This window comes from Lissotriton helveticus, chromosome 1_1, assembly GCF_964261635.1.
Source record: "Lissotriton helveticus chromosome 1_1, aLisHel1.1, whole genome shotgun sequence".
NCBI lineage: Eukaryota > Metazoa > Chordata > Amphibia > Caudata > Salamandridae > Lissotriton > Lissotriton helveticus.
Window position 1 is genome coordinate 1,422,784,208 of NC_136057.1, and position 15,560 is coordinate 1,422,799,767.

The 15,560-nt window shown below is 44.5% G+C and overlaps 1 protein-coding gene across 1 annotated transcript in view; it reads left to right on the top strand.

Moving 5' to 3' along the window:
• KRI1 (KRI1 homolog) overlaps window positions 1-15,560 on the top strand; it is a 160,706-nt gene that overhangs the window by 57,146 nt on the left and 88,000 nt on the right. Inside the window, exons 2-3 of the mRNA XM_078685298.1 lie at window positions 869-945; window positions 2,271-2,376. Coding sequence (XP_078541424.1) covers window positions 869-945; window positions 2,271-2,376 — 183 coding nt within the window. The remainder of the gene's footprint in view (window positions 1-868; window positions 946-2,270; window positions 2,377-15,560) is intronic.

Here is a 15,560-nt window from a genome sequence, read left to right on the forward strand (position 1 = left end):
TCTAACATGGTGTCGATTTTTTTGAGGCTGGAACAAACTTTAACCAGAATCTCCTTTTATGTCAATGTCCTGTTGCGCTCACCTTCAGAGCATTGTGGCGATGCCCCAGAGTTTGAGCACGCATAGCCATGCCTGGTACTACACCTGCTTTCAAACTGAAGCTTTATCTGCTTAGTGTCACTTTTTCCCATATTTGCTAGGAGCAGGCAAGGCCCGGGATTAGCTATAAACAGTGGAGATGATGACAGGAGAAGCCGGGTTGGTGTCCGGCACTAGAGTTCTACAAAAGTGGATTGTGTGGCATTAGGGGAGTGTTACCGCCAGTAGCAGGAACCAACGGAGCAATCCCGCCACCACCACTGCCCCCACCGCCAATTGTCCAGGGACCATCCCATGCAACAATATGAGGCCAGACTGTTATCTGAACACACACCCCCAGGGAGGTATCTCTATGACACTACGGTCTCTGCGGGCTGCAAAGCTACTCCCACGAAGCTACTAACAGTAGATGCTCAGGGGCAGTCCCGAGGAGTTGAAGGGCCCGGCCCCTATAGTTACCCAGAAGGAGTGTACTGCACGGTGGTGGGTTAGTCAATCATTGCAGTGCCGTACAATAGACCATGCATTTTGATGAAATTTAGACCATGCACAACAAGGATGGACTTCGAGTGCCTAATAATGAAGTCTAGGTACTGTTGTAGAACACAGTGGTGGAAATTGTGTCAACTCAGTTTTGGAGTTGGATACACTTCGAGTGTTGGCAAACTTTGGGTGGAAACTTTAGGGGGGACGAGTTCACTGTTGACCCAGTACAGTAGTTGGCTGCTCCATACACGTGTGGATTCTGACACCTTTTTTTATCTTCCAGTCAGAGACCGCTATGGTGACCTGCAAGAAGCAGAAGACTCCTCAAGTTCATCGTCTGAGGAGGAGGAGGAAACTGTGGTAAGGGTGGTGATAATACCATGACAGCCAATAACTGTTGCCATGGGTATCCCAGAAGAGTATTCAGATTTTTTATTTTTTGTATGCTTGTTAAATTGTTATGACTTAATGTTCTCTTCCCTCTTAATCATTGTGGACCATTACTATCCGAAGACTGCATAAATCAAAATTGTTCATGTCCTTTACTGCCTCATGCAAATCTGGGAGTGATTATTTCAGCTTTTTTTTTAAATCTTATCATACATTTAAAAACATGTGACCAACCCAGTTTTGTTTATTAAATAGATGATTTTAGTTGTATTCAAGTTGTTCAGCCATAGTTGGTTGTAGCAGTTTAAACAGACGCCTTTTACAGGTGAAAGCATTGCTATTGTCTACAGTATGTAATTGATAGTTACATGTTTTATTGGGAATGTATTTGAAATATTTAGGGAGTCATAAAAGTTAGTCTAGCAACTTAAAGATCTTTTTGAAGTGATCCGTTTACAAATGCTGAAACACACTAAAGGTGATGGGAGGATGCTTGCAGTAAGTCTAACCACTGGCAATAGCTCGGGGTTGCATTCCATAACATGTTTCATGTACCACCTTAAGTGGGATTGGTATGCCCAGACATGCTCCCCTTGTTTACTGTGACACTGGAACCAACCTACACCCAACCGAAAAGACCCAATCAGAGCGAAACCAGTCTTTTTTTTTTTTTTTGAAGTTACTTTTGTTCCAGTTCTTAGAGGGCGAGGCTTGGCAGTTTGGGCTGGACTGTTTCTATTGTAGCAGGGTAAAAACTGATTTGCAAATAGCTGGTTCTAATCTGAGGTGGCACAGTGGCACAGACGGTGGGTTGGGGTCCCAGAGCAATTGCCAGTGGTTACTCATTGCAAGCATCCTCCATCACCACCGTTTGCAGTTTTATGTACCTCCCTAAGTGGCCTCGGGTATACCCAGGTGTGGTTCCCTTGCTCACTGGGCCCTGGAACAAAGCTACACCCAACTTAAGAGCCCCAATCAGGGCAAAACCAGTCTTTGGTTGCTTCTGTTCTGGTTCAGAGAGGGCCTGGCTTGGCAGTTCAGGCTGGACTGTTCCTGTTGTTGGAGTATGGCAAAGGCTGATTTGCATATAGCTGTCTCTAATCTGAGGTGGCATGGTCGGCAAATGAACGATAGGTTGGAATGCTACCCCAAGCGATTGCCAGTGGTTAGAGATATTACAAGCATCCTCCCATCACCTTTTGTGGTTTTGTTTACAAATGCTGCTAATCTTTATTTGACCCATGTCCAGTTTCAATCTCTGACACCTTTTTTTTTCTGCTATATTTTACCCGAAGAGATGGGATCCTAAACTTGATAAGGATTTCTACCGCACGCTTTCCTTGTTGAAGACAAAAGATCCCAGAATCTACCAGCAGGATGTCACTTTTTATCACAATGAAGGTATGTACCACTCTAGTTCCTGTACGAATGACCCTCCTTGCTACAATTACATACAGATACTGCCTAAATAGATATTTAGGTTCCCACCTGTGATTAAACGCACACCACTTTCTTTTTTGTTTTGTTTGCTTTAGAGGTACTTAATGAACTGCTTCCCCTTTATTCCACTGCATTGCACCAATATCTTCCATTGTAAAGAAACAAAGACCTTATTTGACTTTGGGATGGGAGTGCATATACGCTGTCACCGTCTGTTGAAGTACATTCCATCTAGTATTTGAACATAGTCGCCCCATTCCCCCCCAATTCCCCTTAAACCCAGTGCCAGGAATTACTGTGAAGAGAGGTACAACTTTAGCTGCAGTTATCATTGCTTGAAATTTATTGTTCTCTACCTTAGTTTAAGTACATTAAGATTTTTTTTTTATTATTAAAAAAAATCTGACTTTTTTTTAATGAATATGGGGTGGTGGACCTGATCAGAAAGTTAAGCTCAGATATGTAGATCAACAAACTAATTCTCCGAAACCCAGACTAATTTGTATCTCATAAAATAACCCAGCTAATTCACTTGTGTATAAAACAACACTGTATATTGAAATGTATTTAGGTCTGGCCTACAGGCAGCTGTAGGTGTTTACCAGCGTCCTGTTTTCCAAATAATTCATAATAAACCCATGTGTATGGTTTTGGTAATTCTTCTTCATCCATCGACCTGTTCAAGTATCATTCAGATTTGGCTTCTGTCCACCACTGTATGCTGCCTGAGGTAGTGGATCAGCCTACTTCAGCAAATAGCTTTCCTCACTGTGAGTGACAATTTTTCTTGTGCCCGTCTACCTAAAAATTAGTCCACTTACGTGCCAAGGTTGGTAGGCCAATCTTGCAGACTTGCCAGGGCTAGGAATTTTAATTTTAATTGTGGTGTACATTCTAAGTGATCAGTTGAAGTAGCTTAGACACCATTTGTGAGAACTGCACAAAAAACGTGTAAAAATAGAAAAGCGGTGGAAATTCGCTACTACTGATGAAATTGTGTGCTGTGGAAATTCGCTACTACTGATAAAATTGTGTGCTGTGCTCCTTATGAAAAGAGACAGAAGAACATCCAGTTCTGTTGCATGCCAATGCTGTAGGGGTGTAACAGTTGTGCAATGTTGCTGCCAACTATGTTGTCTTAAATATTGGTTATATGGCTCAGCCTTTGTCAATTGTCTTTCATTTTGGCAACCTGGGGTTGCATAGGAAGCCTGTTGACCATTGAAGTTGCATTTGCGTGGGAAGTCTGATCTTGAGACATTCCGCCTTATCTGTGTGGGCGTAATCATACAGTTTTTCTAGTGTGACGCCCAGTGACGTTAACCCTCCCACCCCTCCACCACGAAGTGCACTCCAAAAGTGTGGGGGAGGATGGAATTGGCCTTGTATCTTTCAGCCAGTACTCTGTGTGCGAGTGATCAGTCGTTTGTAGAAGGGTATGGTGCGATCTGCTCCCTAACCCATTTGACTGCTCAGTAAGTAGGTGTCATTTCTCAGAGATTGTTTTCTTCCTTTGTACCAGCTCATGACTTTTTGCTTTTCTTCATCTGTCTCTTGTGTGCTTTGCCACTGATAGTTAATCATATCCATGGCATGTGTTAACTTGCATTATTGTTGAGAGGGATGGAGGGCAAAAGCAGAAGGAGATTGGAAGGAGGAAAGTGTATGAGTGATCGGGAGAGCTGTCCTATCGGCAGCCAGTGTGCAGATGCCAGAGGGTTAGTTTTAGGTAGGGAGGTACCCTTGCACACCTGTAGGACCATAGCCCAAGGTTCATTTGATGCCACATTGAAGGCGGTATGACCGAACAGAGTAAAAGCAAAATGAGACCAAAACAAATATGTCGTCTAAAATAAACATGGTTCTTTTGATGCATTACTATGTGTGGATAGAGAACTTTCTTTGTAAAAATAATGGGTTGTATTTTGAGACGTTGATTAAAATTCCATAACTATTAACCCAGTAGCAGTAGTAGCACTTATGGTACTAGGGAAGAGGGGGGTATATTGTGGAGTAAAGTGTGAAAAACTATGAAATACAAAGCTGAACAGAAAAAAGCAAAAGACATCAGTATAAATATCCTTTCTGTACATAAACTGTCTCATCCCATTTGTGTCTTGATTATGCCAATAGCGTCTACAATGGACTCTCTAGAAAGCTAAACGGCAAGCTTTAAAGTATTCAGAATGCAGCATCCACGCACTTTTAAACCAATCAGATGGAATCAATTTATGTAACTCCTGGTTCCAAGACATTACACTACTTACCATTTGGAAGGAGATCATTCAAAGCACTCTGCGTTTCAACTTCCTACAATCCAAACTCGGATTGTATAGCCAAGGTAAAAATCATCAGATTGAAGATACCCACAATGGTGATAAATTTTTTTATTTTTTTCTTAAATGGTGGAAGTTCAGAACTTAATAGGTTTTTTAAATGCTAATTCCTAACTATAACTGGTGTGAAACCTATGGTTTTTTCAGTGAATGAATATATATATATATATATATATATATATATATATATATATATATATATATATATATATATATATATATATATATATATATATTTTCTATGGCAAAATGAAACCCCTCATTCTGATAGATACATCTGCCGTGTGGATTCCTCACCTTGTGAATATCCCCTTGCGTCAGCAACATTCGGAAATTCTTTTGTAGCTTCGCGCCGATGTGGATCCGGACGTCACAGAGGCACGGCATCGCACGCGACCCCGCTGACGTCACCGGCGCCTATAACAGGCCCACGCCGGCGTGATGACATCAGTTCCCTTTTTTCCGCGTCGTCGACGCTAACGGTTTTCAGGGATCGTGTAGTAGCTTACAGTAACTTTGTTACTATTTCTTCGTATTTGTGTCTTTCTTCATTCTCTTCGGGATGTCGTCGAAGAAGGATTTAAAGCCTGCGGTGAATGTGGCAAGACCATGTCAATCACCGACCCCCACGAATGTTGTGTCTGAGCTCCGACCATGATGTCGAGGACTGTTACTGCTGCAAAAAGATGACTCCAAAAGCCTTAAGAGAGAGGGAGACAAAGCTCCTCGTGGCGAAACTCAAGAGCAAGAAAGCTAAGAAGTCATCGAAATCTCGATCTCGCCGATCGAGGTCGAGGTCTCGTTCGAGGTCACACTCGGAGTCATCATCGGCTCACGCTTCGAAGTCTTCGAAGAAAAAACACAGGAGGAAGTCCCATGAGTCACGTCATCACTCTGGGAAGGACTCTAGCTCAAAACCGAAGTCCCAGATCAAACTCGTGAGTAAAGAAGTGGAGGTTTCAGAGTCGGAACATGAAGAGGCTTTGCATCCGAACCTCAGGAACAGGTCCATTCTCCGATTCCATCCAATCCTTCTGGTCAGGAGGATGAAGGTGAGGAGCAGGGGGCTGGTGGAGCCGAAGTTCCGGCACCCGATGGTTCATCGACTCCGGTTCCGGCGCCCGAAGAAGAGGTCGACGTCGTATCGACTCCGCCTCCCCGGGAACAACCGAGAGGTCCATATCCTGAGTTTCCGACTCCAGGTCAGGATCCTACCCAGTTCCTGAACGCCATGTATGGTGTATATTCAAGGGCAATGTTCCCGTCTGGTGCACCTGTTGGTCCCACGGGTCCTATGGCCTTTAACTTAGGGGTTCCGCAGGCTTATGCCCCTGCACCCTTCATGCCTTTTATGCCGGCTCTACCGCCGCATTGGCATTTTCCGACACCACCGGTGTCGTCGACGCCGAAGCGCACGACGCTGGCTCCATCGACGCCGATACCCGTGACTCCGATACCCGTGACTCCGAGGCAAGATTCTGTCCGACCTCGTGTCGAGAGGCCTCGTCCGACGTCGGGTTCGACGCCGGCGGCGACCCCGTCGGAGTCGGTTCCGAATCCTTTGACTTCGGTTGTGAAAGAAAGGTCTCGGAGAAAGGCCCAGAGACTTCTAGAAGAGGAGAAATATGGGTATTCTGATACTGAGGAAGGAGAGTTACAGGATTCTGAGGATCCCTTTGATGACTTATGTGAGGCCAGTGGGCTTGAGCTATCACCTGAATGGGAGTTAGCTTCTGTATCGAATGCTCCATCTAAGGATGTGGTGCCTTACCACACTGTCATTAAGAAGGCAGCGAGTTTACTAAACATTACTCTACCTACGGCTGATTATAAGCCTAATATTTTAACTGAGGTGCTTCATTCACCCTCATCTGTGATCGAACCTATGTTACCATTCAACGAGGCATTGTCTGAACCTATCTATGAGGTCTGGAAAAAACCCTTATCTGCTCCTGCGGTTTCTAGAACGGTGGCGAGAAGGTATAGAGCTGCACCGGAGGATCCTGCATTTTTGACAACGCATCCTCTTCCTGAGAGTTTGGTAGTGCAGGCTGCCTGCTCTAAGAAATCTGCTGGAGCATTTCCACAGGTTCCTGGAGACAAGGAATCCAGGAAACAGGACCAAAATGCCAAAAAGGTTTTTTCATCAGCCAGTATGGCATTAAAATCAACCAATGCTACGTGTCTGATGGGGAGATATATCCATGCTTTGATGGACTCTGTCAAGCAACTTATTCCAAAGATTCCTGAGGAGGACAGGAAGGATTTTCAAGAAGTAATCTCGGACACCCAAGCAGCTGCGAGACAGGTCATCCAGAGTGGTTTGGACACTGCAGACTCGGTGGCAAGAGTCATGGGTTCCTCTGTGGCTACTAGGAGAGCTGCTTGGCTCAAATCTTCAGAGTTTTCTGCTGATGTCCAGTCTGCATTAATGGACTTACCTTTCGATGGTTCAGGTCTGTTTGGAAAAAAAGCTGATACTGCCTTGGAGCGTTTTAAGGACAGTAGGGCCACTGCAAAATCTTTGGGCCTTCAGTCCAGGGGTACTACCGGAAGATGCTTCAGAGGATTTGGCCGATCTTCCTTTCGATCTTACAGATCGTCCCAGCAGCAGCCTCAGCAGCAGCAGAACACACTGTACAAGTCGTACAGAGGCAGACAAAGACCCCGTCCTAGAGGTCGTCAAGCTTCCTCCTCCTCCTCCTCCTCTCCTTCCCAACCCCCGGCCAACGCAGCAAAGCAGCCCTAGATCCGCCATTCCGGATCATGTGGGCCCAGTAGGGGGTCGGCTTACTCATTTTCTACAAGATTGGGAATTTATAACATCGGATCTTTGGGTTCTCAATCTTGTAGAGAATGGGTATGCTCTTCCTTTCCAGGAATTCCCTCCCAATTACCCTCCTTGCCAGGGTTATTGTTCGGAAGACCACCTGCTTCTCCTGCAGGAAGAAGTCCTGGCACTATTCCGAAAGGGTGCAATAGAGGTGGTTCCAGAGCAGGAAAGGGGTCAGGGGTGCTACTCCCGGTATTTCCTGATCCCCAAGAAAGATGGCAGACTTCGGCCAATCCTGGACCTCAGGATTTTGAACCTTTACCTGAAGCAGGAAAAATTCAAAATGCTCACTCTTGCACAGGTTCTTCAAGCGCTGTTGGAAGAGGACTGGATGGTGTCGATCGACTTGCAAGATGCGTATTTTCATATTCCCATCTTGAAGTCGCACAGAAAGTATCTCCGTTTCACGGTTGGGTCACAGCACTACCAGTTTGTGGTCCTTCCGTTTGGCCTTACTACTGCACCTCGAGTCTTCACCAAGGTGATGGCGGTGGTGGCAGCTCATCTCAGGAGAAAGGGGATTCATGTATTTCCGTATCTAGACGACTGGCTGATCAAAGCGGAGTCGCCAGAGAAGGTGCTCCATCATCTGCAGGAGACAACTCAGTTGTTGCACAGGTTGGGTTTTTCGATAAATGTACCCAAGTCTCACCTGGTGCCCTCACAGCGCAACCTGTTCATAGGTGCGGTACTGGACACAACCGTATGTCGTGCATTTCCTCCCCCTCAAAGGATTTGCGACATACGGGAGATGATTCCTTTATTTTACAATGGAGCGGTCGTTCCAGTCCTGAAGGTCCTTCGCCTGCTCGGTCTGATGGCTTCATGCATTCTGTTGGTCAACCATGCACGCTGGCACATGAGGGCACTCCAGTGGTGCCTCCGCAGGCAGTGGTATCCACACAATGGAGATCTCAGGGAGTCAGTGAGGATCTCCAGAGAAGCTGCGGCGGATCTATCTTGGTGCGGCGTGGAAGGCAATCTGTCTCATGGAAAGCCTTTCCAACTGCCTCCATCGGTGGCCACAGTGATAACGGATGCATCCACTCTAGGGTGGGGTGCTCATCTGGGGGATCTGGAGGTCAAGGGTCTTTGGTCTCCAGAGGAAAGGTTGCTTCACATCAACCTTCTAGAATTGCGGGCGATACGTTTGGCGCTCAAGGCCTTCCTCCCTTCCCTTCGCGGTCAGTCAGTCCAGGTCCTGACTGACAACACGACCGCGATGTGGTACATCAACAAGCAGGGAGGAGTGGGGTCGCAGTGTCTCTGCAGAGAGGCTCTGCGTCTCTGGTCCTGGGTTCAGGACCATCAGATTTGTCTGATGGCAAATCATCTGGCCGGGGTTCTGAACGTTCGTGCAGACAGTCTCAGTCGGCAGTTCTCTGCCGATCACGAGTGGAGGCTTCACCCGGAGGTGGTTCACGACATCTTTCAGATGTGGGGGACACCTCGGGTGGACCTGTTCGCCACTCACGAGAATGCTCACTGCCTGTCATTCTGCAGTCTCCAGTATCCGATGCAAGGAGCCTTGGGAGGTGCGTTTCAGTTGAGTTGGGACTCGCAACTCCTTTACGCGTTTCCTCCCATACCCTTGATTCCTCGGATTCTGAGGAAAATTCGCCAAGACCGGGCCCAAGTCATATTGATCGCCCTGGATTGGCCAAGAAGGGTGTGGTATTCAGACCTTCTCCACCTCTCCTCTCACCCGCCGCTCCGTCTCCCTCACAGGGCAGATCTCCTCTCTCAGATGGAGGGGCAGGTTCTACACCCCCACCTCCAGACCTTACACCTTCATGCCTGGAGATTGAGCGGGGCAACCTGATTTCTTTTTCTCTCCCTCACGATGTGGTGGATGTCATTTTGTCAGCCAGGCGTGACTCCACTAAGTCCATCTATTCTTATAGGTGGTCTAAATTTGTTGTTTGGTGCAGGGAGAAATCTATAGACCCTTTGAGGTCCCATTTATCTGATGTGCTCCAGTTTGCCCTTTCCCTGGCCCAGCAGGGGCTTGCTGTTGCCACGGTGAAGGGTTATCTTTCTGCGCTGTCGGCGTTTATCTGTATGCCTGACCAGCCTTCTCTTTTTAAGTCTCCCATTGTTTTAAGGTTTTTGAAGGGCCTTACTAATAGGTTCCCTCCTACACCTTTTGTTGTGCCTCAGTGGGATTTGAACCTAGTTTTGACATTTTTAATGGGTGCTCCCTTTGAGCCTCTTCACAAGTGTCCCATGAGGCTTCTGACTTTGAAAACGGCTTTTCTCGTTGCAATCACCTCGGCAAGGAGGGTAAGTGAGCTTCAAGCTCTTAGTTCCAAGCCCCCATTCCTGACCATTCATGCTGAACGAATGGTTCTTAGGACCAGGGCTGCTTTTCTGCCTAAGGTGGTGACTCCTTTCCACCTTGGTCAATCCATTACCCTTCCTACCTTTTATCCTCCCCCTCACCCTTCCAAGGAGGAGGAGAGATTACACCGTCTTGACCCCAAGAGGGCGGTGTCTTTTTACTTGGACAGGACTAAAGACTGTCGAGTGGACGACCAGCTCTTCATTGGCTTTGCTGGCTGCAAGAAAGGAAGAGCGGTCCATAAGAGGACTTTGTCGAGATGGATCGTCCTCTGCATTAAGATCTGCTACTCTTTTGCTGGTAAGGACCCAGCAGAGGGTATTAGAGCACATTCGACTAGAGCAAAGTCTGCAACATCTGCTTTGTCTAGAGGTGTACCTGTTGAGGACATTTGCAGAGCCGCGACTTGGGCCTCCCTCCACACTTTCGCGAAGCACTACTGCTTGGATACCGAGGTGAGGAGGGACGGCCACTTCGCTCGCTCTGTCCTCCAAGATTTCCTGGTATAGCAGAGTGGACACCCTCCTCCGGGAGTGGGGACTGCTGTGGGACTCTATTCACAAGGTGAGGAATCCACACGGCAGATGTATCTATCAGAAGAACAAGTTACTTACCTTCGGTAACGCTTTTTCTGGTAGATACAATATCTGCCTGTGGATTCCTCACTGACCCACCCGCCTCCCCGTTGTCCACTCTTCTATGCCAGAGTTTCTATGATGTGTTATTTTATTGTCATGGAAATGTTTATTTCAAATGTTTTTATTGCATTTGCTTCACACTGTGTGTGTTACCTTGTTTTCTATACTACGTATACTGTGTATATTTCTACTGTCATCGGTCCGTCCGTGTGCCTCGAGGGCACGGAAAAAAGGGCGGAACTGATGTCATCACGCCGGCGTGGGCCTGTTATAGGCGCCGGTGACGTCAGCGGGGTCGCGTGCGATGCCGTGCCTCTGTGACGTCCGGATCCACGTCGGCGCGAAGCTACAAAAGAATTTCCGAATGTTGCTGATGCAAGGGGATATTCACAAGGTGAGGAATCCACAGGCAGATATTGTATCTACCAGAAAAAGCGTTACGGAAGGTAAGTTACTTGTTCTTTTGTTCATTTTCAAATTAAATGTATTAAGCGTTACCACTTACATGATATGTAGGTGTGACATCATATGTCCAATCAAGATGACTTCAGGTGTGCCATACGTTCTAGTTGTTCTTTAGAACACTCTGGGACATTCCGTCATTGGGCTATAGTTGGGCTACATCTGGCTGATATTTGGGCTACATTTGGGCTCTTTTGTCTCTGGTGGCCATCTTGGGAGACTGCATATCAGAATTTTTTTAATGAAATATAAGAGGATTTGAGAAGTCACTCAAAATGTGCCCTAATTTTTCTTTCTTCAGCACTAATCATAATTTCTATGGCAAAATAACCCCCCTCATTTTGTTCCTTTGCAAATTAAATGTTTTAAGTGTTAACACTTTATTCCAATCAAGATGACTTCAGGTGTGACATACTTTTGTCATAAGTAAGACTGTTAGCGCTCTAGTTGTTCTTTAGAACACTCTGGGACATTCCGCCATTGGGCTATAGTTGGGCTACATCTGGCTGATATTTGGGCTACATTTGTTTTTTTTTGCCTCTGTTGGCCATCTTTGGGCTACATTGGGCTACATTTGGGCTCTAACATATATGTAGCCCAATATATATTTTTTCAAAGTTAATTTTCGTAAAAACCACTGGAGCATATATCTTGAGACATAGCAAAGGCACATCGGGGTACCAGTCCCTACAATTTTGCCAAGTTTGGTGGAAATACATTCAGCCGTTCGGGCTAAAAGTGAGTCCAACCGCCCTATGGAAATTAACATGGGGAAAACCCGTTTTGGGACCCCCCTTTTATCTCTGCCCCCGCTTGACGAATCCCCCCGAAACTTTCAGGGAAGGAGCGCAGCGAGGCAAAGTTAAGGAAATTACAGGCAGATCCCTCATTCGCTGCCAAAGTTATTCCCAATAGAATGTTGCGGATTTCCTATGGAAAACAATCCTAACTATAACTACCTACTGGCGACCGCCAGTAGGAGATATATATAGATATATATATAGATATATATATATATATATATATATATATATATATATATATATATATATATATAGATATATATATATATATATATATTTATATATTTATATATTTTTTTTCCAGGAATAATCCGGTAAGGCACAGAGTTTTCAGTCTGCTGGCAAAAACGGACGTGAACCCAAAATTCAGTGCAGAAGTAATTTATTTAGCAGGTAATGCTCCCAAAGTCATCACGACGCGTTTCGCGCTTCACAGAGCGCTTGATCACATGACACAGGTAATCACCTGACATACGTTTAAATACAGTCTACCAATTGAGGCCAAACTACAGGTTAAATGGAAATAGAAGAGTTTGCTCCCTATGAACTACTCAAATCTTTACTCAAATGCTTTGCAAATGCATTCATAGGTTGCAATGTGCTGGAGTACATTTTAGCATTAATACAATAAATGACCAGTTGTAGACATATAAAAAACGTGCGAAATACATATTTGGTGATGGTGAATTAAAAGTGAGTTAAACCAAAGAAAAATTGCTTATGATTCAAGACAGAAAAAATCAATTAAAATTCATTATCGGTTTAAAGTGCGGTTTTCTATAGTGTTCGATTTCAGATATGCATATCAGTGAAATACTTATTTCACAGGAACCCTGCTTTTGCGGCAAATGACGATATGGAGCCCCATATATTCACAGATGCCCGGTGTAATGTGCAAAAATACAAGTAGTGGAAAGAGCTATAGAGTGCTAATGCAGAGTGCATGGACGGACAGATTCTGAGGACCTATTTACCACTGCAGCACTTATAAAGTGCGAATGCCTAATATTTGGACAGTTTCCACCTGTCTGAGTATCTAATTTCTACTGGCTCCAACGACATTGCACAATAGGTAGAAACAAGTTTTCTTAGTTGCTGTAAAATACCTAATGTTTGCCTAAGTGCTTGTCGTCTTCACAGAGAAAATATTAACCAAGTATACAGTGTTAGAAAAATCGTAGCATTATTCACGAAAAATCAATTGTACAGTATACCAGAGTTGGCCCAGAGATTTTAAAGACATGAAACATTTTATAATTCATACATAAACCTATAAAAACCTTAAAATGATTATTTTTATGGAAGGTAAATGAATATGGATCATAGTCTAAAATCTTGAAAGTTTGTTAAAATAACAATTCTTCGATCAATATGGTAAAAAAGTGTACAAAGAGACATAAATAATCTAAAATATTCTGTATGTTGGGGAGGCCCTTAAAGTACTTTAGTAGGGTTTAAACTGAGAGATACAACTCTAATCTGTGCGTTTTTTTGTATATCATAGGCAGGTATATAAGTCTTCTGTGATATTCAGACCTGAGGGATGCTTGGTGTTAAGCTCAATAATATATTGCGTCTCGAGGCGGCGTAGTTTGTCTTCTCTGTTGCCCCCTCTCCTGCTGGCATGTACACAATCAATTACATAATATCTGAGGTCACTGCTTCTGGAGTTATGTTTTGACTTAAAGTGCCTCGCTACAGGATAAGTATTATCCTGATTCCCAATTGCCCTTAGGTGCTGCAGAATTCTTTTGTGTACCGGAAGCTTGGTGCTCCCGACGTACAGCAAATTGCAGGGACATATTAACACGTAGACAGCATATTCTGTCTTACATGTTAATAATTTGGTGATTTTGTGTTCCCTGCTGTCAAAAGGGGAATGGTAGCTCTTTTTATTGATTGCTTGTTGGCATGCTTTGCAGACTTTACAATTATAGAAGCCTGTGTGTGTTAAGTACCAGGTTGACTCTTCCAGTACCTCAGGGCTGGTTTTGACCAATTCATCCCTCATTGACTGCCCTCTACTGTACGTTATACTGGGCCTCTTAGGGAGATCCCTCCCTATCACTGGGTCACTCAGGACTAATGGCCAATTTTTGTAGATGATCTTAGCTATTTCCTTATGTTGGGCATTGTACTGTACAATGAATCTGAATTCACAATTAATAGTGGTAGTGTCCTCAAGAGTTTTTATTTGGGATGAACCGCCAACCAACAGAGTAGATCTATCTTTCTGATTGGATTTCAAAATTGCTGCCTCTATGATTTTATGTGAATACCCTCTAGCTAGAAATCTCATTTTGCTGTCCCTCTGTGCCAAGTCAAGGTCAGTTTGCCTGCTGTGTATCCTTTTAAGGCGTAGCATCTCGCCATAGGGGATACTATTTATGAGGTGCTTAATATGAGAACTTGTAGCATGAAGAGTAGAGTTACCGGCTGTTGTTTTGCGGTGTAGTCTTGTCTCTATCCTGCCCTGTTCTATAAACACCTCAGTATCCAGAAAAGTAATGGATGATTTGCTCAATGTGGCTGTGAACTGGAGGTTTAGATTGTTGTTATTAAGGTCAGAGATGAACTTTTCTGCTGATGGCATATCCCCCTTCCAGATCACAAAGAGATCATCAATGAAGCGTAACCAGGTAACTACCTGGGCCTGCATAGTTGTTGAGTGTGAAGCCATGAGGACCCTCTCCTCCCACCAGCCCATGTGAAGACATGCGTAGCTGGGGGAGAAGCTGGCCCCCATGGCCACACCCCGCAATTGCCTGTAAATAAGATTATTAAACATAAAGACGTTGTTGTTCAAACACATTTTGACCATTTCCAACAACATTGTCCTATGTTCAGGCATATTGGGCAGAGATCTCTGTAAATAGTAATCGAGAGCATTCAGTCCATCAGTATGTACGATGCTTGTATACAGCAAGCAGACGTCCAGAGCAATGAGTATGTAGTTTTCCTGCCAGTGAATGTCTTTTATCTTGTTCAAAAAGTCGCTAGTATCGCTGACGTATGATGGGAGTTTTTTAACCTCCCCCTGCAAGAAAAAATCTACATACTGCGACATATGTTCCAGACAGCTATTCCTGGCTGAGATAATGGGACGTCCCGGAGGGTTTACAGGATTTTTGTGCAGCGTGGGCAAAAAGTATATGGTCGGTACTACAGGATGATCGTTTAGTAGGAATTTGTGCTCTTGTTTAGTAATGAGTCCTTTTGACTTCCATTTGGAAAGATTCTTGTGGCAGCTTGAATACATATTCTTGAGTTCTGCACCGGAAAATATAGTGTAACACATTCTATCATTCAACTGTAGAAGTGCTTCTTTCATATACATCTCTCTTGGAAGTAGCACAATGTTCCCACCTTTATCTGATGCTCTGATAATTACTTTTCGATTGTTCTGCAATTTGGAGATAAGAGCCCTGTAGTCCGCTATTTCTTTATTGTACTTGTGTTTGCCTCTGTGTATTTTGGTATTCAGATTTTTCAATTGGTTGGTAACTTGTTCGTGAAATAAATCTATCGAGTCCTTAAGCATGACAGGAGTATATGTGGATTTTGCTCTAAAATTAGTTAAGGGTTTCTTTATCCGTTGGTCTGCCGGGGGCATCCTTGGAGCACATTGTTTGCAATTTATGTAGTACTGGCATCGGTATATTCGTAATTTTAGCTAATGGTCTTCTATGAAGGAAAATGGAGGTGAAAAAAACGAATTCTGGTTGCTCTCAC